The 27,422-nt window shown below is 34.8% G+C and overlaps 2 protein-coding genes across 3 annotated transcripts; one reads left to right on the forward strand and one right to left on the reverse strand.

Moving 5' to 3' along the window:
• Positions 1–1,877: 1,877 nt before the first annotated feature.
• LOC134247375 (small ribosomal subunit protein uS4) lies at positions 1,878–3,892 on the reverse strand. The gene is made up of 4 exons (XM_062729754.1): positions 3,634–3,892; positions 3,305–3,491; positions 2,249–2,352; positions 1,878–1,971 (listed from the first exon to the last, which is right to left on the reverse strand). Exons 1-4 carry the CDS (start codon positions 3,851–3,853, stop codon positions 1,916–1,918), a joined length of 567 nt encoding a protein of 188 aa, XP_062585738.1. The 5' UTR covers positions 3,854–3,892; the 3' UTR covers positions 1,878–1,915.
• Positions 3,893–5,620: 1,728 nt separating this feature from the next.
• On the forward strand, positions 5,621–8,307 carry LOC134247259 (uncharacterized). 2 transcript variants are annotated; one of them, XM_062729621.1, is made up of 2 exons: positions 5,621–5,713; positions 6,555–8,307. In XM_062729621.1, exon 2 carries the CDS (start codon positions 6,558–6,560, stop codon positions 8,265–8,267), a length of 1,710 nt encoding a protein of 569 aa, XP_062585605.1. In that variant the 5' UTR covers positions 5,621–5,713; positions 6,555–6,557; the 3' UTR covers positions 8,268–8,307. The 2 variants fall into 2 exon arrangements, with proteins under 2 accessions (XP_062585605.1, XP_062585612.1); XM_062729628.1 differs by lacking the exon at positions 5,621–5,713 and having other exon boundaries at positions 6,648–6,716; positions 6,812–8,307.
• Positions 8,308–27,422: the final 19,115 nt, after the last annotated feature.

A 27,422-nucleotide genomic window follows, 5' to 3' on the forward strand; every position in this document is an offset into this window, starting at 1 on the left:
ATTACCATTTTTTTCTCCTAAAGTCAATATTGAATATAGCTTTTCTACATTCAATACAACCATTACTCTTGATTAGAATAAAAAGATCGTGAATACTGATTCCTGAACATGGAACTCAGAAAGCACTGTATGCGGTATGCTGCATATCTTTGCCCCACAAAAGTCAAATTTTGAGAAAGTCTTGAAATGTGCTGAATTTTATAAATTGTATGAGAAATACAAATTAACAGAACATATTATAGTTTCAAAGTAGTTTACTGACAATTTTAGTTTTTTATGACATCACAAACTAGTCCGATTTTATATCATTTTTTATAATTTTAGCTTTAAAATTTATAGAGCGCAAGTTGATATTATCATTCTACACATTATATAAAAATATTGAGCCTGATCAGACCTGCGCTATATGACTTTTACTCAAAATATCGATGTAATTTATACATTTTCCTGTAGAAATAAGAAATTCTAAATTTACGTCAACTTCGTGACGTCATTTCTAACATATGACGTCATTACTTATGAAAATATTCAGTGCTTTGAAGTCAGCATATATCCCCCTTTTTAAGTACATAATTAAATATTTCTCAGTCAAAGTTTGATTTGGGGGCAAATATTGCTTATTACTGAATAAAGTTCTAATTTAGTGTCTTGTGATAGAATTGGTATTTAATTCAAGATACTGGAGTTCCTCATTAGGGTAGTTTCCAGAGACAGGTTTTCCAACAAACTATGGAATTTCAATGGGCAACAGTTGTACTCTTTTATTAGTCAAACAGTCTCTATATTCCTTTGAAGCACAAGAAAAAAAAAATACTGTGGCCACCAACTCAACAGATATACATGTGTCCACATTTTATCAATTAACAATTGTTAATTCCATTATACTGTATTTAATGTATCACAGTGAACTTGTATAAGACACATCAGAGTCTGCCACTTTTCCTCACTTAAGACATCTTACAGGCTCGAGACAATACGGGCAACTACCTACCAATTTGTTCGACAAGATGACTGGCTTCTTACATCACCTTTCTTCATTTATGCAGCAATATTAAGCTATTCTCCTGCATATAGTTTACATATCCCAACTTGTTCAACACTTGCATGCTCTAAGTACAGTGTACTACTAATAATTTTCAACATTGAGGCAGGCTACCAACAGATAAGTTGAATTTTTGTACACCTCATTTTGAGTCAGCATTTTGTATTAAAATTCAAAGCTCATTACACTGGCCCATCTTCACTAGCCTAGTGGCCGATTCGTTTCCCTCAGATGAGGGAAACGAATCGGACACTTGGCTAGCGAAGATGTACACTGGCCTTGTTAGCAAAAATAACATATTTAACAATGGATCATATTTTGGTGCTGCTGTCTTTCACATATAAAGTTGGACCTTTTAATTGCTATATTACTAAAGATTGTCCCTCTTCTTGATCAATACAGTGAATACACCAAGTTTAGGAAAGGTGCGACTGGTCAACAGGGACCCTTTCTTCTCGTATGCACATGACCTTACCACTGGAATGGGTTTTCTATTTTATGCCATTCATAAATTTTCCATTTTTGGTAGATTTCTCAAGATCAATCGCCATGATTTTTAACCTCTTTTATCTCTTTTCAGATCCAACTTTACAATATGTACTGTATAAACTCGCCTTTAAGCCGGTTGTACTTTTTAAGCTTATTTTTAGAAAGATTGACCTTCTAAAATACCAATCTTTTTATATCTCACCCATAAGTCGGACATAGAGTTTTGGACCAAAGTTTAACTCCCAAAAATCTGACTGATAGGCAAGTATTATACGGTAAGTGTTCCTGTATGAATGTTTTAATTCCAAATGCAAGAGGATATCCTATGCTATAACAGAAAGCAATCTGGAGAGGTGACAATTTATTGTCAGAGAGATGTACATTTTAATCTTCTTCTTCCTCTGTTGTTCCTTTCTTGGCATTCTTCCTCTTGACACGACCTAAGTAATAAATTAAAATCACATGTAAATCTAAAATGAAGCAATAAAACCTATGATCTTTGGTTTCAAGATTTTATCAATCTACTGCCAATCTAAAACCTAATGCATCCTGGAGATTTATGATTGGAAATACTGATTCAAAAGATGCAAAGTAGCTTTTCATCAAAGTTAAAGGAATTTTAAAGACTAGCATGAAAGATACCATTTTTCCATGCCTCCCTATTAATTTGAAACAAACCCACCGTACTGTATTTCCTGCATTACTGAAGCTACATACCTGGTCGTCCACCACCGTAGGGTGATCTGAGGGAGAAGTCAATGTGTTTCTGGGAGTCCAGTCTCACAACAAAGGATGGGATGTTGACCACCTGTTTTCTCACTCTGAAATACAAGGATTAACAAGTTAGATAATCATCAGTTTAAGAGGAGCAGGGTTCATTCCTCCACCTTCAATTTCAACATAGATGTATTTCATGTCATTTTCATAATTTAACAAATACAACTCGAATTGGAATTTTTCAAGTTCATAAAAAATGTCCGTCCGTCAGAAAACTACATATTAAGCTTAAATAGTACATGGCCATCTCTGTTATTTATGCTAATTTTACCTGTGGGTCCTAATTTCTTAATATTTGCTCTCCCGATTACTTTCAAATTATCTTTTAAACCAGTTCTTTTAATCAGTTATCAGTTCAAATTTTTACCGGCCTTGCTTGATGACCACTATTTTTCAATAGTTTGTTATTTTGTCAAGACCACTCTTAAATTGCTTGTAACAGAATACAGGAAACCTAAAATGAGCTAGTTTACCTTTTTTAAATACAAGGGCTTTTACCGAGACGCAGTTAGATTATTCTTACTAATATTCCGAGACAATATCCCCATTTCAATCCACATTTTTCACACAATGGTGCATTTGCAGTTTTTAAAATATTGTTATACCTTTCTTACTTCTCAATTACTGGCACCGTCATCAAATTAGAGAATCAGACGAGTTCAGAATACGATCAAAATGGACGTTGAGAAATATTAAATTTCTCAAGTGGCCCACAAGAATCTTGAACAAGCTTTCTCCAAATCTCAAGTACCACCCAGTATAGGCAATATTAGACGTTCATGACCGCAATGGGTCAAGAAGTGGTCTAATTGAAAATTAACAAATATTCTTTCATCTGTAATGTAAGCAGAAAGGGGTTTTAGGGAAACAAGATTTTCCAGTAAAATCTTCAACTCCAAATTTGCAGCTTGATTTTTTTTCTTTCCTTGCAAAACAATGAAAAGACAAATGATTGCTTTTAAAAACAATAAAAGTGATCATATTATTCCTGTTTACCTGATGTGCCTCTGCCTAATAAGAACTCGAGCATGATGGATACTCTTAGCGAGACCCAGTTTGAAGACTTGGGTTTGCAGCCTCCTCTCCAGAAAGTCTTCAAGTTTCAAACCCAACACGTAATCAAGCTTCATCTTGTTCTCATCCAACACGCCAATCCTGACCAGTCTTCTCAGCAAGGCATTACCTATGACAAAAACAAGTGTTACAGTGAATGCACTGTGTACAAATTCAATAAAACCGATTTTTCTTATAATTTGGTTTTTTCTTGTAATTTGGTTGCATATTCCTTATGCTTTTTTTCTTGGCATACTTTTTCATGTTGTTACCTTCAAAAAGCCTCCTGGGGTCTTTCTCATCAAGAGTAAGCAACTCTCTGGCAGCCTTTCGCACTTTTCCAAGTGTATACTTGACACGCCATACTTCTCTCTTATTTCTGAGACCAAACTCTCCAATGAGTTTCAACTCATGGTCTAACCGTTCCTTTTCAAAAGGACGTCGTGGAGTTGTGTAGGTTTTGCTTCGTTTTACTGGGATACGACCGACCATTTTGTAATTTTACTGAAAAATATGGGGGATAACGTGAACACAATGAAATATATTATATAAATCATAATGTGACCAATTGTTTGAATATCCTTCACGATATATATATTTTTTTTGGAAAGAAAAATAACGCAGTGTATCTGGGAGAGTAAAATATGAACAGACATGCGACAACCCCCCCCCCCTTTTTTTCTAGCCACTTGTCTTAATGTTAACACTTTACAAAACAAGACTGAATTGATAGAAACATTCTTCATTGTTTTTATTTATCATAATTTCACAGAAAAGCTAGGAATATTATGCATACTTCACAAACATGTCATTAAATTCTGAACTAACGAAGTCAACACGTGCTTACCTATGGCGATCCCGCATGAAAAGGAAGTGTGTAATATTTTGCAGTAAGATATTCATACGCGCAACCCATTTCTTGAAGAAATGTGAACATGTATTAATTAAACTTCTTTTTTAATTACTTAGATAAATTCTGCAGTAAAAAAGATAGTTGAAACACTAGAATATATAATTAGATTTTGAAAATAACTTGATATTGTTCCTATGTACTATATTTTGATATATGAACAAGAGTAATTTTCCGGAAAAGAGGGACCGAAAAGGGTGTGTGAAAATAACTATGCAGTGGCGGATCCAACGGGGTTTACGGAAGTTTCAATCCCCAACCCCTTGGATAGAAAAAAGAGAGATAAAAGAAGAACGCCACAATTTTTTCTTGCGTTGAAGTATAGTTCTAAAATGTTAAGTTATTCCCCAAAACAACAAGCACAAACAGAGGCATGCATCTAGTTTGAAAAAAAAAACAACATAAAATGTTAAACTAGTTTAAAGCTATATATATGATAGTATCTGAGCCAAAAAAACAAAAACAAAAACAAAACAAAAAAAACAAAAAACAAACCGAGATTGTGATCGTCAGTTCAGAATTTTATGATATGTTTGTGAAACATGCATAGTATTGCTAAGTGCTATTCGGCGAAATGATGCATATGTATAAATACATGTAAGTGATTTATGGCGTAGTTTTTGGTAAGTTCAGACAAACTTAAATGAAAAAGATTCTTCAGTTTGTTTTGTTACTTTATACAAATAGAAGACCTTCCTGAGTTTCATAGATATCCCAGGTTTAACTTGAAACAATAACCGATTTATTTCCGACTATGAAATAAATATCAGACATAGTTTAGGGACCAGGAAAAAATATCACAATGATGGGACCGGTACAAAGTACTACAAACAGGCATGGGACAATGTGTTTTTCCATCGAATAAAAACCATGGGACAAAAATATTTTTAGCACTTTAAGTATATGGTATATATTATACCCATGACGGGACACAACCTTTTTTTCTCCAATGAGTTACGTATACAGTACTTAACCCAAGAGAAAAAAATCATTATATTCAATTTTTTTTTTACGAAAAAAAGTCATATCTTTGACTGAAACTCAAACAAAGGATACAAATGGCGACATCAATTTACAAATTAATAGAAAATATTACAGAGTATGAAAATAAACAAACAAAGTTTAACTTTCATCGATGTTTGATCTATATCTGTTATCTGCAAGACTCTTTAGTTTTGTTTCATTTCATCAAGACATTTTCTGAAAATGTCCGAGATCGGGAGTGGATTGAGATTAGCACCCGCTCCCATAGGATACGTGCGTACCTGGATAAAATTATTCAAGAACCAATATCAACTAATGAAATTAAAGATTTAATGCAGTATATTTTTTTTATCAGGTCAGAGTTGTTTTTCCTTGCCTTGGTCCTGCATGTGCAATCTTGCAGAACGTAAGAAAACAAGGGAACATATTCAACCCTGCATTCATCGACGAACTCTGAGGTAACTTAATCATAGCAATTTCAATTTTTTTTAATTTTACGGGAAATTATATTCATAAATATATACATATTTCTGTTAATTTGGTTAGTATAAGTATTTCGTAATTCATCCCAAACAGTTTAAAATGACTGTTCAAGATGTAGAATTTATTGATTGAATCGTTATGCTCTCGTAAACATTATTAATCCGTGCTGCCATGTTTGTAAACGAGTCTACACTTCTTATAGTCAGGATATATTATTATTAAGCATTACACAGATTAGTTATAGGTCCACCTAAAGCAGTGGCGGATCATAAAACATTGCAACAAAAATTATCTCGATCTCTCAAGCAAACAAGTCAACAATTTCCATCTTCGTTATTCATATTATTGAAAGCCAAATAATTGCCAGTTACCATTTATTTTTTTCCTCTCATTATTGAAGAAGAACAAAACTAGACTTGATTGCTTTCGTACAATTTTATCTGTGTTCTTACTCACTTTGTCTCGATCTATTCTTTCAAGTCCACTTTAAAGGACGATCATATGGTTTTGATTTTTACATGTATGTTGTAACTTTTGCATGTTGCTCTAATCAGTAAATTCACTTTTTAAAAAACTTGATCGCAGCTGTTGTATATACAAGTAGGACCATGAACTTGAATTTGAATCTACAAAATACGGGGGTGCATTTAGTAACTGACCGTTTGTTCTTAGCACTTGTGCATGTGAAACTTCGAAGTTTTTTTTAAAGAAGTTCAAAACATGTAAAGTTAATACAAGGATTGGATGCACTGATTTCGATAGCAATCCAAAAAGAGTATAAAAAGCTAATAAACTATATTTTGATTTTAATTACAGGAAATGGATCAGCGTGTGCCACCGGAAGCACAGGACATCCTGAGGTGTATACACTGTGAGGAGCAACCTGTGGAACGCTATTGTACACACTGCAAAAATAAATTCTGCTCAAAATGCGCAGACGAACACGTCGAAATCAGTTCTTACTCTCATCACCAAATCGTTAAATATTCGTCGATGATATACAAGATGAATGGTACACAGATGTGTCTGGATCACCCGTGCAAGGAATACACCATGTGCTGCAAATTGTGTAGGATCCCAGTATGTCATGAGTGTATTGACGAGAAACATGCAAAGCACACTCTTTGTACCATGGAAAGCATGTTCGAAGAATGTATGAAAAAGATAGCTGTGGATGACATGAAAATAAAGGCGTCTCTCAAACCTGAGATTGAAGAACGTCTGTCAAAACTAAAAACCATTAAAAATGATATTAAAAAGGAATACCGCCAATTAAGGGACCAGGCTATCGATCAAAAAGAAGTTTTCAGGAAACTTGTGGATGAAGTTTTCAAGGAAACAATTAAGTTGGTCGATGCCAATGAGAAGAGAGATATCGAAGACATAGAAAAATACGAAAAAGAAATGAATGAACAGATCCAGAATTTGGATGAAATTTTGGGTTTCTACAGAAGTAAGATGATTGCTCATCCATCAGAGCTCATTTTCTACATAAAGAACCACCCCGAAGATGCAACTTCTTCAAATTTGTCCGAGGTCTTAGGTTTCACCCCTCCAGTGTTCCAAAAGGGATTTCTTAACAAAGATCATATAAAAAGTCAGTTTGGGTCCATTTTGCCATCTGTGATAACACAAGCAGTGGAGGCGTCTGCAGAAAAAAAGAACATCCAATCTGCAGAACCGGAAGAGCACATTCCATGTCAAGAAGAGGAGCAGCAAGAGGACAGAAAAGTTCTGCCTTTCCCAACGTGCCTGTTTGAGTTTGAATTAGGTGTATCCGACACATACTTTGTAAAGTATGTTAATTCTAAAAAGTTCCTAGTAAGTGGCAAACAAAAAGACATAATTGTTGTAAATGAAGGAGGCAAGCGTATCTGTGCAATTTCCACATTAACAGGGATTGGATATCCATCTGGGTTGGCGCCTACAAAAGATGGAGGCATACTTTATTCGGACAACAAGAACAAATGTATCCGAAAAGTTAGTCCTGATAATATCGATAATGTCGCTTTCCGTACAAATGGTCGACCTCTTGGCATATGTACCACGCGTTCCGGTGACGTCATTGCTTGTCTGCAGGATTGTCCTGGCGGGAAAGTTGTAAATTATGACGAAAGATGGAACGTAAGGCTTGAACTTACTCATCAATATGTGATTGAACCATTTTGCGTCTGCTTGAATATTAACAATGATTTTTGCATCTCCGACGTCAGTTCCCAAAAAGTAATTGTCGTAGACAGAAATAACGAGGAGAGATTCGTTTACGAGGGTGGTTACTCTTGGTTGAGCACATTCTGGAAGTTCTTTCCATGTGATCTTGCAACAGATAGTCTTGGACACATCCTTATAGCAGATCGAGAGAACGCCACCATTCACATCATTGACAAAGATGGATATTTCCTGAGATATCTACTTACAAAGAAAGACGAATTGGTTTGGCCCCATGGACTTTGCATAGATAACAAAGACAGATTGTGGGTGGCTGATCAAGTCAGTAGTAAAATAAGAGTTTTTGAGTACCTCAAATAGTGAAGTATCCACAAAGTACATTAGAAACAGACGGAAAACCATGTTGCTAACTATACATGTACATATACATGTAGTACCTCTCTATCGGTTAGTTAGCTGCAGAATTGTAGCGTTATGGTTTTATGTATTTGTCTTTGACCATAACGCTACAGATCCCGTAATGCAAAAAAGGTGCAATTTACGGCAATATTTTTTGCGCACTTGTGGGGAGAATTTCTCCACTTTCTAGCATTGCTCAATCAACTACCTTTCACTCCCTTATTCTAGACACATTCTCTAGCCAATATGTATATTTAATCCACCTGCCAACCATTTCTTGTTGTTTGTTCAGGCAATAAACTCGCTGGAAAGTGGAGAAATTCTCCCCACAAGTGCGCAAAAAATATTGCGCCGTAAATTGCACCTTTTTTGCATTACGGAATCTGTACCGTTATGGTCAAAGACAAATATATAAAACCATACCGCTACAGATCTGCAGCTATCGGTTAGTCTGCATCTTTTGATAGTTGTTCTGTTCGTTACTTGTACAAAAGGATCAAGTTTTAGTACCATATATACTAAATCCTTCACAGTCTGATGATACGATCATAATTATTGCATGTTAACAACTGAAAAATAGAGACACCGTCATTGTGCTTTCTTTGATGTTTGAATCTATTGGCGTTGACTTTTTTCCAGCGACATTCACATATAATGCATTTAATAATATTTTCCACTTCTCTTCAATATCTATAGCAGAGAAACTAAGTGCAAGGTAAAAATAATTAAGAACACTTTTCAGAATTTTGAAATTTATGGCTCCCGAAAGAGGAGTTCTAGAATGATCATGAATTAGATTTTTTTTTACTCTGCTTTAAGAGAATTTATTTTCCTTCATTATTCACTTCTGACAAACAATGGCCCCGTGGGGATCCGGGTTAGAATAGGTCCTCAGTACCCCCTTGCTTGTCGTAAAAGGCGACTAAATGGGGCGGTCCTTCGGATGAGACCGTATAAACCGAGGTCCCGTGTCACAGCAGGTGTGGCACGATAAAGATCCCTCCCTGATCAAAGGCCGTAAGTGCCGAGCAAAGGCCTAAATTTGCAGCCCTTCACCGGCAATGGTGACGTCTCCATATCAGTGAAATATTCTGGAGAGGGACGTTAAACAGTACACAATCAATCAATCAATCAATCTGACAAACAGTGAAACTAATGTTATGATGACTGCATGGTAAGTAAATTGAATAAAATATTTAAAAACGAATTTTCAAAAAAATATATATAAACAGTCCTTTTGTAGTTTTAAACAATCAAGTGTACTGGAAATAGTAGATTTATGAAAATGTTCCTTTGAAACTTTAACATAGTCTTCTAGAAAAGGTAAAGGAAAGTCCATTGTTTGATTCCTTGACACCAGTATATATCTTGGATCTGTGATTATGGATATTGAAAATCAAAGGCTTTTAAACCCCCAAGTTTTACTGAAGGAAATGCAGTTAAAACAATCTGTCTTTCCCTTCAACTTCAATATGCCAACAAAGAATTTGTTGCGATTAATATACTAGTAGGTAAAACACCCTTAATCACAAAAGGTTCCAGTCTGGCATTCCACCTTGTATTTCCTATAAATATACATCAGCTATTGCTTCCAAACCTTTTAATTTCATGATAACTTTACAGGGCCTGGATATCGAATATGTGAAACATAAGCCTCCATCGTGTTCATGTTCACCTTCACCTAATAACTATAGTTCTGCTGGACACTTTATTATAGGTGACGTAAATATAATAAATAATAATGTTGACTTCAGATCACTTACCGTTATTTTAAAAGGTCTAAATATGGGGAACCCCCAATCCTTCAACTAGTACTGGTGTCGGAATTTCAATATTATGGATTCTGTAGAAGAGTACGCTATAAAGGCGATGGACAAGATTTGAAAAAGAGGACGTTGACACTTTGTCAAAATAGATTAAATTAATGTTTCATATCTGCATGTATATGTTACGATCGCGTATTAAAAGATTGAGAGGCAATATAGGAGTTTTATGAAGAGACTTACTTTTACATTCCACAGCTGACTTTAACGTTTCAGTAATTGGAGTTGGCATCTATTTAAATTGTAGAAGTCAGTCGATTGTAAAAGTAAGTCTCTTCATAAAACTCCATTAAAACTATATTTCCTTCTGTCTTCGTTTGTAAGGCTCATTATATAAAATGCATTTCAGAAGAACTTTCTGCAAGTGGTAATCCAACTATTTATGAAAGCTTGAATTTGATTGGTGCTTCTCAATGAGAGAAGCAAGCCGTAAAAATATGAAATTATATTGGCCTGGGGTCTCATGGCAACATATTGACTCAGAACCCCTGACATTTTTAGGGCGACATGAGATAAGAATACAAATAACATTTAGAGTACGAATTTTGTATTTCCTCCAACAAAATTATTAAAGTCAAAATTAAGAATGACACAGAAAATGAGAGCATTATTCATCTTTTTCAAAAGATCTCTAAGAGATAAAGTGCTACACATACCAGTAATTCATGTCACTAAATTCTAGTAATAATTATTGTTAATATTGGACATCAGCTAAATATGCTGAGCAATAACAAGTCAATGATTCATTTAGTTTGCATATCAATATGCTCACTCTATGGCATCCGATTCCACCTTTGATGGTTTAGAGGTCCGCGCGTAAGTGTTTTTTCTGTTCCAGATTTTTATTGTTTGAATGGACTTTTTGAACTTTAGCAATGTTCATTATCTCCATATTTCACAAGAATTTTTTTCAATCTTTGAGGTTTCCCCCCTTATTTTGTGCGATTTTATCTCCTATTTCCCGCAATTCAAGTCCTATATATTTTAGTTTCTTTTTGCGTTGTGCTTCGTCCTGGTATTTTTTCCGGAGTCTAATAAAAAATGTGAAAATAGAAATAACAGCTATTGTTCCCACGACAATAACAATTATTACTATGGCTAAATTTGAGTATGATCCTTTGTCTGGCTTATTACTATGGAACTTCAACGAAAGACAGAAAGGATTCTTGTAAATTTCGTTTGTTCGGTATGATTCCTTTGGGCATTTCTTGTGAGAACTACAAATCTTGTAGTCGAGATTGTGAGATGAAGCAGTAAGTATTGGGCAATAACCTTTCAAAGTCAAAGCTGAATTTGAGCAGATTTCTCCAAACTGGCTATATGTTGATTCTATTGGGGCACAATGATAGTCGGGGGTTGGTTCCGTACAATTCTTCATTGCTTTTCTTGTATCCCATTCTGACTGATTTTGTGGACATGATTTCGCTGGTATAAAATTTAATACAAGATGATTAATTGCATTTCCTCTTGACCCATTATGAGGATTAAAAATTGAAAAACAAAACGGATACTTGTATATTTCATTCGATGCAAAGGGATTCTGTGGACACCCATTGTATGATAAGCACTCCTTGTAGTCAAGGTTGTGAGATATGGCGTTAATTATGGGACAATAACCCTCCAACGTCAAAGCTGATGTTGCACATATTTCCCCGTATTGACCTTCATCTGATTCGATTGCAGCACAGTGATAGTCAGGTGTTGGCTCTTTACAATTCTTAATCACACGTCTTGTATCCCATTCTGTTTCGTTTTTTGGACACGATTTCACAGAGAGAAAGTTTGATTTACAAGAAATTATTTTAATAAATATCCATAAGAATGAAAAAGTAAAAATTGCTGCTGCCATCATTGTTAAAATAAGAAATCGAAAGTAGGCTTTTCCATATAAGGAATTATGTTTATCATTAGCGTGTACTTTCAATTATGCACAAACGCTCCAATGACTGCGAGCGCTCGCTCTGATGAACACGACTCTAGACTGAAAAAAAGTCTTACTGATATGCACTCCTTTTTAATCTGAAGTCGATAGAATAAAACTAAAACTTACAGAAAGGAAATAAAATTAAGGAGTACAAATGAAAATGATAGCTATATAACACAAACGAAAAAAAAATGAATGATAAATGTGAAATAAAACAATTCCTGCTCAAAATGTGCTGAAGACCACCTTAAAAATTGGCCCATCATCAAATATATTTGTCTGTGATATATATTAGATGAATGTTTCTTGGATCTGGTGGACAAAAGTTTTGAGAAATAATGATGAGAAGAGAAATATAGAAGAAAAATATAATAAGAAATGAATCAACGGAACTTTGGGTTTCTACGAAAGTAAGATGATTGTTCATCCATCAGAGCTCATTTTCTCCATTTTAAGGATCACCATGAAGATGCAACTTCGTCAAATTTGTCTGCGGTCTTAGGTTTCACTCCATCAATTTTCCAGAAAGGATTTCTTAACAAAATCATTTAAAATGGCAGTTTGGGTCTATTTTGCCGTCTGTGATAACACAATCAATGAATAATTCATCAGAAAAATAAAACAATTGCAGAACCAAAAGAACACGTTCCGAGTCAAGAAGATGAGCAGGGGAGGAAGGAAAAGTTCCGCCTTAACCAAGGACTTGTTTGAATTTGAATTCAGTGTATCCGACACATACTTTGTAGCATTTTTATTCAAAGAAATTTCTACTAAGTGGCAAACAAAAAACCCTTAATTGTTGTAAATGAAGGAGCCAAGCGTATTTATACAATATCCACGTCTACGGGGATTGGTCTTCCATCTGGATTGGCGCCGCCTACAAAAGATGGAGGCATACTTTATTCGGACAACAAGAACAAATGTATCCGAAAAGTCAGTCCTGATAATATCGACAATGGCGCTTTCCACACAAATGGCCGACCTCTTGGCATATGTACAACGCGTTCCGGTGACGTCATTGTTTGTCTTCAGGATTGTCCTGGCGGGAAAGTTGTAAATTATGATGGAAAAGGGAACGTAAGGCGCGAAATTACTCATCAATATGTGATTGAACCATTTTGCGTCTGCGTGAATATTAACAATAATTTTGCCCAAAAAGTAATTGTCGTAGACAGAAATAACGAGAAGAGATTCGTCTACGAGGATGGTTACTCTTGGCTGAGCACATTTTGGAAGTTCTTTCCATACGATCTTGCAACAGATAGTCTTGGACATATCTTGATAGCAGATCGAGAGAACGCCACCATTCACAACATAGACAAAGATGGATATTTTCTGAGATATCTACTTACAAAGAAATACGAACTGGTTTGGCCACATGGAGTTTGCATAGATAATAAAGAGAGATTATGGGTGGCTGAACTCTGAAATTAAGCCTGGGATTGGATACCGGACTTTGATTTGATTGACATTTAGTTTTATATCGCTGCGTATATCTTGTGTACTTTGTCTGAAGTTCGTATCGACCATCGAATTAACATTCAGGCTTTTGATGCCTACCGCATATATGCCAACGTGATAGAGAAGCAATCAATGCATACTTTTTTTAAATTCATTAGAATTTGCCATAAATATAAAAAAGCGTTTGAAGCTACAATGTATGAATAAAATTATTTTTTAAAACAAGTATGACAACATTGTAACATTGTTTAGGAGTCAAATGAAAATTTAAATTTATTTATAAGACAAACCTGTACGTGTCGCTTTTCTGCGAGACACTGATCAATGCATTGAATGATTAATATTATGGTGGCGAAGTTACGGTATATGCATGTAATAACCAGATCTAGAATAGAAAGTACTCGGATTATAACATCTTAATTTTGTACTTGAATGATTTGGAAGTCAAGCAGATCAAAATTAAAATATGTTTCATTATCGATAAATAAAAATACTGTTATTTGAAAATTTTGAGATTTATTCATATGTCACTTTTGAATATTTTTAATATTCCACAGAGCCAAAATGAATTTGAACTACCTTATATATATTGGATTCCGAAACTTCATAAGAATCCTTACAAACAAAGATACATTGCGGGTTCAGTAAATGTTCAACCAAGCCTCTTTCTTTACTCCTCACCAAGATACTGACAGTAGTGAAGGAAGAACCTTAAGAGAAATGTGCTACCATATATTACAAGAAGTGGTGTGAATCAAATAAGGATACTAAAAAATTCAAAAGAACTTTTAGACAATTTGAAATCACAAGATTTTACCAAAATCAACAGCTTAAAAACTTACGACTTTTCAACTTTATACACAACCATTCCCCACGATAAATTAAGCTGCCTTTTCAATAAAAATGGAACTCGTAAATTTACTTACCTTGTCATTGGTCAATTGCAAAATTATTTTGTTAAAAAAGATTCTGATTGCACACACAAGTACTCTGAAGTTGACATAAAAAAGATGATTGAATTTCTGATTGATAATATCTATGTGGTTTATGGAGACCAGGTCTTCCAACAATCTATTGGAATTCCCATGAAAACCAATTGCGCTCCGTTATCAGCAGACCTATTTTTTTATTCATCTGAAGCAGAATTTATGCAAATTCTTATGCGTGAAAAGAAGAAAACACTTGCTGTGGCCTTCAACTCGACCTTCAGATATATCGACGACGTATTGTCAATTAACAATGGTAATTTCCATTCCTACGTCGATACGATATATATCCAGGAGAGCTTGAGATAAAAGATACCACAGAGTCTGACATATCTGTTTCACACTTGGATATTTTACTTGAAAAACACGTTAATGGTAACCTAACAACCAAGTTATATGACAAACGGGATGACTTTAACTTTTCTATAGTCAACTTCCCGTACTTATGCAGCAATATACCTTCATCACCTGCATACGGAGTGTATATATCTCAGTTGATTCGATACACAAGAGCATGCTCAACGTATGAACAATTTCTAAAACGAGGTAAATTATTGACTAGCAAGTTGATGAAACAAGAATATCAGCAGTCTCGTTTAAAGTCATCATTTCGTAAGTTCTATGGTCGATACAATGACCTTGTCAGCAAATACAATTTATCATTGAGTCAAATGCTGACTGACGTTTTTCATACCAATTGTTAGTCCATTATTTATACACTAAATTTACGACGGATTTTTCCGTTACTTCACGATCATGACAATGAGCACACGGCGGGTGTGACTGGTCAGCAGGGGATGCTCACTCCTCCATGGCACCTGATCCCACCTCTGATGTTTCGGATGTCCGTGTTTGCTCTGCTCTTGTTTTGTATTGTTTTATGGACTTTGAGATTGAGTACTGTTCGTTATCTCCATCTCCTTCATTCAGAAATTTAAAAAAAAAATTTTACAGACGATGGAAAAATTGACTTAAGTCTAAATTTCATGATCCTGGGGCCTGTAAAATTTTAACGATTTTTACAGGCTTCTCTTGCAAACAAAAAATAGTATACTAGAGCAACAACCAGGCAATTTCGTCAGAGGTTTACATGCAATATTTGAGAGGTTCAACTCAGGAGAATATTTTATACATTAATTAATAGCGTTTTATTTCACAATCACGAATATGAATTAATGTGAGTTTAAAAACAACCTCAAATTAAATCCAAGACTGAAATGTAACCAGAAATATGTAATACTATATATATACAAAACAACAAACATTTACGAAGGAAATCACAAATATGGATAGCATATGAAACTAGTCTTTAGTATGAATATCAACCAACCATGGGTGACCTTGATCCTGGAATCTGAAATCTTGACTGATTTATCAATTAAAACAACTATCTGATAATATTAAAGGGACATATATAAACTTTTCCATATATAAATCTTATGTAAATGACACATTTCAATAAAACAGCTATAAGACAGCTAGAGAGTCATTATAACCTATGATTTCATTCAATGACTCAAATTTTTTTTTATCTGTCTCTGTCATTTTAAATTGTGATTGTGACCTTGGAACTTTTCCGTACGTTCTCTTCTGTTTTTTCTTCTTCTTTGTGATGCAAGGAACGACGATAACGACTCCGGCGATAAATAGCGTGACTGCTACTCCAATACCAGCGCCTTCTAATCTTGCATTCATTACATTACATTTTTTAATTTCTGGAACTTCAGTTGATTGCTGAGGAGGATCAAACATTGAAAAACATACCGGAAATTTGTAATTTTCATCCGATGAATAGGGATTTTGTGGACACCCATTGTAAGCAATGGACTTGTAATTTAGGTTATAGGACATAGCATTCAGAAATGGACAGTATCCATTCAAGTCAACGCTGAATTGGAACATATTTCCCCGAACTTGTCTCGTGTTGATTCAACGTCAGCACAGTGATAGTCTGGAGTTGGTTCTTTACAGTTCTTCTCAGCTTTCCTTTTCTCCCATTCGGCTCTGGTTTGCGGACAAAATTTCACAGTAAGAAAATCCTGAGTATGTAATTCTACACAAACAAGCAAAATGAATGAAATAAATTTTCAAGACATCTTTGATACTAAATTTACTGAATCGTCAATAGAATTCTACTTTCGTTTGGAACAATATGTAATCGACCCATGTAATTTAGCTTCATAAGAGATGGGCTTTTTTTTTTTTTATAATTTATAATATTAAGCAAAGCCTTTATAAGATGCACTTAAAAATCACCTGAGTTATTGCTATCTCTTTACATCCTTCGTCGTGCCTCAACATTCTTGAACTGCTGAACCAATTTTGGTACATAACATATCTATTCGTAAAGGAAAACAAAAGAGTGTGATTTTCATGGTTACTGTCCCACTAGATAGAATGTTCTATCGTTAAAGCTGACATGAACTCTTAAAAAGCCATCATTTTTCATCTTTGTACGACTTACTACATTCCTGTACGCCTTTGTCCGCCATATTTCTTCGATTCCGCCATTTTTAATTGAAAATTTTTGGTCACCTGTACCTGCTATATATAGCCATGTAGAATTGTTTCACTTGAGTGATTTTCTAGTCTGGCTGTCGACATGTACACATCTCCAATAGCATAGTTTTTAGAAGTCCATAAACTGACCAATTACATGTTTGAAAAGTAAAAATTCAACAAAAAATAGAACTATACCGAGAATTAATTTATTTTTGAATGCATTTGCTGCAATATAAAAAGTACACTAACACGGAATACATTCATGTACAGCAAAAATCCATGCAGGTCGAGAAAACGTGTCAAACGCAGTGATAAAACATTTACCTGAATACTGCTATCGTTACAGGGATGTGCACATGTCGAAAGAATTATCCAATTTTACTTTTATTGAAAAATGCATCTCAGAAGTCATGTAATCCATTGCTAACTCAACAGTAAAAGGTGCTTGGACACACGTGGCCCATGCCGATCATTTTATTTGGTCAGGGAAAATATCAAAGTTTGAAAGCTCAGTGGGGTTGATTAAAAAAAATTTTCAAAAATAAACATAACTCTTGTCTGTAAATGTTGTAAATAAAATTTATGATTACATGGTTTATCTTCATTAAATTTATAATAAAGCATGCATTATTACGAATCATTCACCTTTTGAAGATATTTTTCTGTGATAGGAGGGGGGGGGTAGTAAAACATGCATATTAACACTCTCATAAAAATGATTTAAGAAAAACGTCTGAAACAGATTGGATTTCTTTATGATCAATTATTATCAAATAAATACTGTGTATTGGCTTTATTAGACCTAATATAATTTGATTTAAAGTTATTTATAATTTTATGCACAATGAAAGAAAAAGTGAGCAAGTTCACATACCCCACGCTCCCCCAAAATTCGAAGTGCTGAAATTCCCAGAATAAAAATAAAGGAATCGAATTTCCTTGTAATATGCTCATCTATACACATTGTGTCCTAAATATCTGCAAAGTTTGACGAAATTGTGTGCAGCGGTTTATGAGGAGTTGCGCTGACAAGCTGCTCATCTCTATATTCAAGATATGGCCAAAAATCTAAATGTAAAAGTGAGGAAAAGTCCCGAAAAAATAAAGAATTCGGAACTGGTGATGTGCAAATCTACACACACATTGTCTCATATAAATATCTGCAAAGTTCGACAAAACTCTGTGCAGTGGTTTATGAGAAGTTGCGCTGACCAAAAAAAAAAAAAAAAAAAAAAAAGAAAAAGAAAGAAAGGACTGACTGACGGGTCAAAACATTATACCTCATGCAACTTGTTGCGAGGGGTATAATAAACGAGATTGATTCTGTGGTACAATGATAATGAAAATAGAATTTAAAGTGAATTAAATTTCTAGACATAAATAATTAATGATTATTAGAAAAAACATATAGGAAGAGAGAGCAAACTCCACGTGAGAATTCCACATTCTACCTACAATTAGCTTTTTACAAATTCTTGTCTATTGTCCAGGTCCAGGTTCGACACGTTTGAGAAGGTATTTGAGAAAGTTCCCAATGTTTCCAATTCATGCGATGTATATTTCACGTTTATTATATCCCCCGCTTGAAAAGTGGGAGGGTATATAGTAATCGTCTGTCCGTGCGTCTGTCTCTTACGCTTTGGGGTACCAATATCTTATCCGCAAATCATCTTGTACCACTTAGTGAAATTAAACGAAACTTTTACAGAGTCTTAGGTTTATTACATATTACCATTGTGCAACTCCTATTTCACTTTTCAGGGGTGTAGCAACAGGGGGGGGGTGGGGGGTGGACTGCCCCCTACTTTTTTCCGCGACCTAACTTATGCTATGTTAATTGAAGGAGTGGGTATTTTTTTTTTTTTGCTTGTCAAGTTTTTCAGGTAATTAAAAAAAAATTCTCTGGCTGCCCCCCCCCCCACTTTCAAATACGATGCTACGTGCCTGCTTTTTGATTCGACACATTTTTGGGTTTAGCCACAACAGCAAAATGTGGACTTTGCCACTATAACCATATGGGAGGCGGGTATCATTTAGTGAGCTCATTGCTCACAATACCTCTAGTTTCTCTTTCAATTTGGGCGTTTGGGTTAATATCTTGTCCAAAGTTAAATTATTATTCAATTTATGAAGTTTCGACATCCTGCCTGAGAAAAATCCTTGATCAGTTCTAAGGCTTGATAAATGGTACAGCACAAAGTGCGTAGGATCTTATACCTATTATTGCCCTAACGGAGAGAGAGAGAGAGAGAGAGAGAGAGAGAGAGAGAGAGAGAGAGAGAGAGAGAGAGAGAGTTCAATATACAAAAGAGTTAATAAAAATTATCCGTATTCAACCAGTGTCAAGTATCCCTATCCTAGCTTTTAAAATTATCTCCCAAATACTCCTAAAGAAATTATATTATATAAAAAAATAGCTAGACTATCAGGCAGGGATACTGAAATCTCGAAAGAATCTCTGTTACCGTAACAACATAAAACAGTTACATTCCTCAAAATGCACATACTTTGGTGTCGGAGTGACACATTTAAAAAAAAACCTCAAAATTGAATTGGGCAGAAATGTCTGTCTTCCAAGAATATTTAAATAACGGTCATGTCAATTATTTTTGCAATCCCCCCCCCCCCCCGCGCCTAAAAAATCAAATGCCTAAATATCAATCTGAACAGGGGATGGCCTTTCTCCGTGTGCGTGTGTGTGTTGAAGAACGTACAGATGTACACATAAAAATTTGTATTCTGGTTAATTGCTTTTAAGATTTGAAGTAACAATTACCGTACCTCAAATTACTTGGTTTAGATTTGAGATTAGTACTCAAATAATCAGTTATAATTGACAAATGAATTTTGCGACGCAAACCAACTGCAGACTATATACATGCAGTGGCGTAGCATCGTTTTTGAAAGTGGGGGGGGCCAGCCAGAGAAAAAATTTTTTTTTACTTACCTGAAAAAGTTGACAAGCAAAAAAAAAAATGGAAAAGTTGCACAAATTCAAAAATAATATTTAGGGGGGGGGGGGGGGGGGGTAGGTAAACTTTTTTTCTCAGTTTCAACTACTTTTACCAATTCTAATACTGCATTTTCGGTACATCACTAAAAGTCTACAAGTGGGGGGGCCAACCAGGATTTCAGTTAACATTTCCTAAAGTATAAGTAAGGTTGGGAAAAAAAAAGTGGGGGGCCAGGCCCCCCTGGCCCCCCTGTTGCTACGCCCCTGACATGTACATGACTTTGTATAGAATGTATATTAGAACTACATGTAGATAGACGATTCACAATTATTGCTTATGAACAGCAGTTATAATACTTTAACCCCCCCCCCCCTTTCAGCTGCGCAAATACCAAATAACTGTCTTTCCACTTGTGATATTTTCCCTGACCAAAGTGTGATAAGCACGAACTAAGTGTATCGGCGTGCTAGTCTGTAAGGAGTAATAATGACAGTGTGTTTACTATTGAGCTTTTATGGAGTTTATTTCTTTTTTGTGATGCATATTTCAGTAAATGGGATTCAGGGTGTATATCACTTGACTTGTGCACATCTTCGAACCGATGCAGTAACCTTATTTCCAGGTATGGGTACGTTTACAGTGTTCGAGGCGTTTTCTCGATATGCATCAATTGCATCTTTAGGACCTGCAAATCAAAGACGTTGGTTGTTTTGTTCATTCAAATGATATAATTTCAAAATGTGTTTGCAGATTTTACTGCTTTTTATTTCAAGTTTATTCTGCATAAATTGGCGCACTGTAAAAATACGTACTCATGCATCTAAATTTCTCTTCCAAGCTTGCATTTTTTTCTTTTGATTCAAATCAATAATCATTCAAAAATATGATTATTATGTTGTTTATTTTGGTTTTGAAATGTCTTGATCACCTCATGTGTTCTCATATGCTTTACCATCGGAGATGTGCACAAGTCGATACCCAAACCAAAAAATCATTCAAGCGTAACGACCGCATTGGGGTATATATCGTTACAATGAGGCAAGGTATCTGAAAGAAATATGGCGGAATACGGCTATAGTTGGTATGAAACAAGTCGTACATAGATGAAAATGTTGCGTTTTTAAGAATTCATGTCAGCTTTAAAATGATATTGTCCTACGGACCCGGTTTAACGATAGAATTCGTTCCGTGTATTCGTAATGTAGCAAAAGAAACACGGGCGATAACTCGCATAGTGCATTTACTAGGAACAATCTAGAGAGTTCCGAATGTAAACATGGCAGGATTTGAATCGAAAGAAAAACGTTGAGAAAATATTAATTGGATTTTCGTATTTATATGGATTATTTTTTGGGATAAAAGGCATAAGTAATCTCAAAAAGGTTTGTTTTAATTATTTGGATAGTTATTTCCAGTGCAAATCATTTTATATTCTTCAAAATCGTTTCGGAGCGGATCCGCTCCGATTTGCTACATTGCAAGTATATGGGACGTATTCTAACTGTGGCGAGGGCTTGTACCGAGACGCAGTTAGATTATTCTAACTACTGTCCCACATGTGGAGGGGGGGGGGGGGCTAAGAGCGGGGCTAAACCCATCAAAATCAGTACAATTTTTAAAAATAGTATTTCTTACAACTGTATATTTTCAAAATGTTCATTACCGCTACAAAATAGACTATATTACAGCTACCTTTAAAAGCATAAATTACCGCTAAATTGCCTCTTTCCTTAGCCAGCCGCTAATTAATGATTTAAAGTACAACATATATATGCATAAGACCTGTTTCCCCTCTACATGGTCATGTTCAAATCTCCTATCTACTCCACACTTTAAGTGTTCGGTGTTTTAACGTTTTATTTAAATTTATCCACCGATAACTAATCCTGCATCTCCGCGATTTGTCAATAGTAGTCATGACTTTCTAGTGACGCTAAATAATTACATTTCGACTACAGGGGCCTGTTTTACAAAAGAACTTGCGACTAAGACAAAAAACTTAAGTTGATTGTAAAATTCTGCAAAGTTGATAATTATGTGTAAAATTGCTAGTGTAAAAATATATATTTATATTTCTTTGAAAAAGTTTAAAACCGTTTTCAATTTATTGTAAATCAGAAAGTTATCAGCAGAATTAAATTTTGGTCTTAGTCGTAAGTTCTTTTGTAAAACAAGCCCCTGGACTCATATACTCATTTTTGTTTAGCTCACCTGAGCCGAAGGCTCACGTGAGCTTTTCTGATCAAAATTTGTCTGTTGTCTGTCGTCGTTGACGCTGTAAACTTTTCACATTTTCATCTTCTTCTCAAGAACCACTGGACCAATTTCAACCAAACTTGCCACAAAGTATTCTTGGGTAAAGGGGATTCAAGTTTGTTCAAAGGAAGGGCCATTCAAGGGGAGATAATTATGAATAAATGGCATTAAAAAAAAATCTTCTCAAGAACCTCTCGGCCAGGGAAGATTAAAGTCATGTGAAAACATCCTGAGGTAGTGTAGATTTAAATTTGTTCAAATCATGACCCCCAGGGATAGGGTGGGGCCACAATGGCCGATCAAAGTTTTACATAGGAATATAGAGGAAAAACCTTGAAAAATCTTCTTCTCAAGAACTATTGAGACCGGAAAGATGAAACTCATGTAAAAAATCCTCAGGTAGTGTAGATTTAAATTTGTTCATATCATGACCCCCGGGGATAGGGTGGGGTCACAATGGCCGATCAAAGTTTTACGTAGGAATATATAGGAATAATCTTTAAAAGTCTTCTTCTCAAGAACCATTGAGACAAGAAAGATGAAACGTTTGTGAAATCATCCTCAGGTAGTGTATATTGGAAAAATCTTTAAATTTAAATCTTCTTCTCAAGAACCACTGGGACAGGAAAGATGACAGGAAAGATGAAAATCATGTGGAAGAATCCCCAGGAAGTGTAGACTCATGAGTTTCATCTTTCCTGAGTTTTACATTAAAATATATTTTAAAAATCTTCTTCTCAAGAGTAGCAAAGCCATGATAAGTGATATTTATATGGAAGCATCCTCATGTAGTGTAGAATAAAATTTGTTCATATCATAACCCCAAAGGGTCGGGTGGGGCCACAATGGCTGATCAAAGTTTAACATAAAAAAGGGGGGAATCCCAAGAACAGAAAAGCTATGTTGAGTCATATTGATACATAAGCATCTTTATGTATTGAAGATTTAAATTGTTCAAATCATGACCCTTTGGGATAGGGAGAGAAACAACGGGGAACCAAATTCAAATTATTACGAAGTAATATATACAAACAAATTGTAATAATAAAATATCTTTAAAAATGTTTTTCTCAAGAACAGCAAAAGTTATATGCTGTATTGATATGGAGGCATTCTCAAGTATTATTAAAATTCAGGCCCCCTCCTCCCCCTTCCTCTGAAAACTTTTCAATTCTGATCTGATTTGTCCATTTTCCTAGCCGATGTGCTCAGGTGAGCAATGTGGCCCCTGGGCTTCTTGTTGCCTGACGTCACGGCGTCAGGCTGTATAAGGATTGATAATTGCTTGATCCGGAACTAATAGATCATACCCAGAGAGCTAGATTTTGTGCAAGCTGATTTACATTGGAAATTTTTACCTGCATTTTAAAAGAAACATTTTTCAGGGAAACAATGGTTTACTGATGCAAAATAATGCAGTATTTACTTTGTTTACTCTGTTTGCATGAAACAGATTATTCCATGTGATTTACCCTTTCAACGTGTCCGTGTATCTTTTTTTCTGCATTTCTATACTACTGGATCAGTCCATTTATATTCTACGAAAGGGGTGAATCGCTCTTTTCGCGCCAAATGTCACGAGTAAGCGATCTTCGCACCTTTTCTTGGATTGTTCTATTGTATGAATTGGGGTGCTAACTTCAATGGAATTAAATAAAGTTTGTAATTGTAACCTCCATCTTCTTATGATTCAGAAATTCTGTCTACAAATTTTATCTTATTCCTTAAAACAACATATGAATCGTATGTATCAGAATATGGACATGCAAAACAAAAGAAATGACTTCTCTAATTTGTTTCCCCTCTGTTGGTTTATTCCAAATTTTAATGGACTAGTCCAATCACTACAAACGATCGAAGCAGTTCAACCAGATTCCAGACGATTTAACGAAAGAAATTACCTGTGCGAAATCTTGGATTTCTTTTTCCACAAAGGCCTAAATGTTGGTTTTACCTATTTCGTTCTCAAAAAATTATAGTACCCACATTTCAGAACAAAAAAAAAAGATCAATGAACACAAACTATTACTGTTTACTTCATTGGAGAAAATACTTTCCTACAACATATGTATTTAGTTATATCCATTCTCTAAAATGTTCACAATGAATGATTTGACAACAGATTTCAGAATAGGTGTAGCTTTAAATTTAGATCCAGGGGTAGATCAATCTACTTGCAGAAAAGTCAATCGCATCTTCTTGGGTATTTTCGACATAGGTCGAAAAACAAACTCGAATGTATCGACATTATCGGATGTTTTCTACATTTCTTGTTCATAGTAAAAACGGAGTTAGAAGTCCCTTCTATAGTATATTTTAGATAATATCATTACATTGAATAAAGTTAACTCCATATACCACAGATAATAGGTCTATATACATCATCCATGCTTTTATTTCAAAGTTTGTGAAAAGGGGGGGGGGTGTCATTGCGTATAAATTAACAATACATTTGTGGTCTTCTTCCCTAGATAAGGCCCGAGGAGTTGCGATTGGCAGAAAACCATTCTGTTAACAATTATTCAGAATGCAGCAAAGGCATCGTTCTTCTACAAGTTAAATAATTAAATATTTTTACAATGTGCTCAAATAAAAAGACATATTTCAAACACAAGAAAGTATTGCTCAAAAGGTTTATCACTACTCTTACAGATATTGATTGATTAAGTCAGGCAAGCTTTTTGAAAAGCTGTTACTTGTTAGAATTCAGATCCAAGTTGTACTTCACCACATGATGAGTAAATTAAGTTGAATGGAACGCATATTCCGTACCACTACTGGCTGATTTAATATGTGGTGGTAATGAGTTGTTTTTGGCAAAAGTTCAATTGATAAAATATAGTTGAAATTTTTGGCAATGTAGCGACATGTTGACCATTCGGTCAGTGAATCCTTAAAGCTGGGATCTATTGATCATAAGGTAATAATGTATCAGTTCGTTGAAAATCATTTCCAATGAGGAGATAAACAAAATGCAAGGTCAAGATGAGAAAAAACTTAGTCTATCTTTGTTAAACTCGAATTGAATCTTATATCTGTAATTGTACGCACGATCACATTACTTTATTTTTCTAAGGCTTTATTGAGTAAAGCTCTAAACAGCGAAACAGCCTCCTCGTTTGAGAGCCCAAATGCACTCCATTGCATCACTATCTGTCGTACTAATCTATAGATCCTAGCGAGCGAACTTAAGAGTGCAGTGCTACCGCATAACCTTACTGTTTATACAGTATATATATATAACCACGTGACTTTCATAGAAGCTTTTCGAACACGCTACATAATACCATGCTGCACATAATTATAACAGAGAAGACCCAAAACACAGCTTTATGTGCAGTCATTCTTTACGCTTATTTCAATAGGTGGCACTGTTGCTCTTCGAGCGGTCTGTCAATATTTTATTTTTCGGAGAGCTGCAGTTCTGCAGCTAACCGAAACCTAACAACACAAATGAGCTGTAGCATACAGTGTAATATTTACAGAGTTCATGCATCTTTGAATAATATTTAATTCAAATATAAATGTTTAAGATATGTTTCTAACATTTTCATTAATTTACTAATTACAAGTATAACTTACTATTTCAGGTGTAAAAGTAATTTTTAGATCAATTTAAAGAAATGTAGATGTGTAATTATTTTATTCAATATACTTATTAATTACGTTAGTTACATTGTTTATCAAAAGTGAATAATAAAGGGAATTGGTTGATTGATTGTATGTTGTTTTAACGTTCCTTGTGAGAACTTTTTACTCATATTTAGACTCCACCACTTGCCGGTGGAGAGCTACAATTTTTTTTCTATGCTTTGCACTTTTTCGTGCCAGCAGCTACTGCGACACGGGACCTCGGTTTATACAGTCTCATCCGAAGGACGGTGTCTCTATATTTCAGCTACTAACTTGCTAAGCAATGATCGTATCATCAGACTGTGACAAATAAAGTATAAATAGTACAACAACTTGATAGTTTTCTAAAGTCGACGACAGAACAGCTATCAATTGATGCAGATTAACCTTACTACATGTATATAGTTATCAATAAAGTTTTCCGCCTGCCTCTAATATACTTTCTGGCTACATCACTATTTGAGGTACTCAAAAACTCTAATTTTACTTCTGACTTGTTCAGCCACCCATAATCTGTCTGCAAACTCTATGTGACCAAACAAGTTCGTCTTTCTTTGTAAGTAGATATCTCAGGAAATATCCATCTTTGTCAATGATATGAATGGTGGTGTTCTCTCGATCAGGCCTGAGGGCCATAAAACTTAGACGAGCTCACTTTTGATCTCAGTCTCACTTTTTTCTAAGGAATATATAGTGGAAAAGTGAGACTGAGATCAAAAATGAGCTCGTCTCAGTTTTATGGCCCCCAGGCCTGCTATTAGGATGTGTCCAACACTATCTGTTGATAGATCAAACGGAAATTGTTTTCCAAAATGTGCTAAGCCAAGAGTAACCACCCTTGTAGACGAATTTCTCCTCGTTATTTCTGTCTACGACAATTACTTTTTGGGAACTGACGTCGGATATGCCAAAATTATTTAATTTATGGCCCCTGAAAGAGGGTTCTCTGATGATCAAATATGGGAATATTTTGAACTCTACCTTAAAAGTTATTATTTTCCTTTATCATTCGTTTATATAAAAAAAATGTAATTAAAATGTAATTGATAAGAAATTAAATTTTTAAAAATATACCATATTTTTAATATTTAATATAAAAAAAAATCACTTTCATGGTATTGAATAGTTAGTTACACTTGTAAATAGCAGATTAATGAAAATGATAGAAGAATATCTTATACACACTATAAATTATATATATATACATTAAATATTATTCAAAGACAAATAGGCTAACAGAACATAGGGATTGCGCGAACTGTATAAATATTACACTTAGGCTACAGCTGCTACAGCTCATTTGTCTTATGTTTCGGTGATTTGATGGAGCGTAAACAGACCAAGTATATATAATAGGCAAATTTTCAGATTTTGTTGATAGCTAGACATTCTTTTTTGTGCTGAATTGTTATGGTCTATTTAGATGACCTGTAAGGTTCTTAGACCTTCTTGTTCATATTTAGAAAATAAAGTTATTTTAGGATTCGAGAAATATGATGGTTTGTCCATGAAAACAGAAATATTGTACTTTCAGGAAAAGCCCCAGACAAGCCCTCCTTGTAGAATGGTTAAACCTA

The sequence above is a fragment of the Saccostrea cucullata genome, unplaced genomic scaffold (assembly GCF_032062105.1).
Source record: "Saccostrea cucullata isolate Sc308-1 unplaced genomic scaffold, CSIRO_AGI_Scuc_v1 ctg801, whole genome shotgun sequence".
Classification (NCBI taxonomy): Eukaryota; Metazoa; Mollusca; class Bivalvia; order Ostreida; family Ostreidae; genus Saccostrea; species Saccostrea cuccullata.

Bases quoted from the DNA above. Each gene is read 5' to 3' on its own strand.
- LOC134247259 (XM_062729621.1), top strand. From the start codon at position 6,558: ATGGATCAGCGTGTGCCACCGGAAGCACAGGACATCCTGAGGTGTATA.
- LOC134247375 (XM_062729754.1), bottom strand. From the start codon at position 3,853: ATGGTCGGTCGTATCCCAGTAAAACGAAGCAAAACCTACACAACTCCA. The intron at 2,353-3,304 runs GTAAACAGGAAT...CTTGTATTTCAG, and splicing joins ATTAGGCAGAGGCACATCAG to AGTGAGAAAACAGGTGGTCA. The intron at 1,972-2,248 runs GTATGTAGCTTC...TTTATTACTTAG, and splicing joins CTACGGTGGTGGACGACCAG to GTCGTGTCAAGAGGAAGAAT.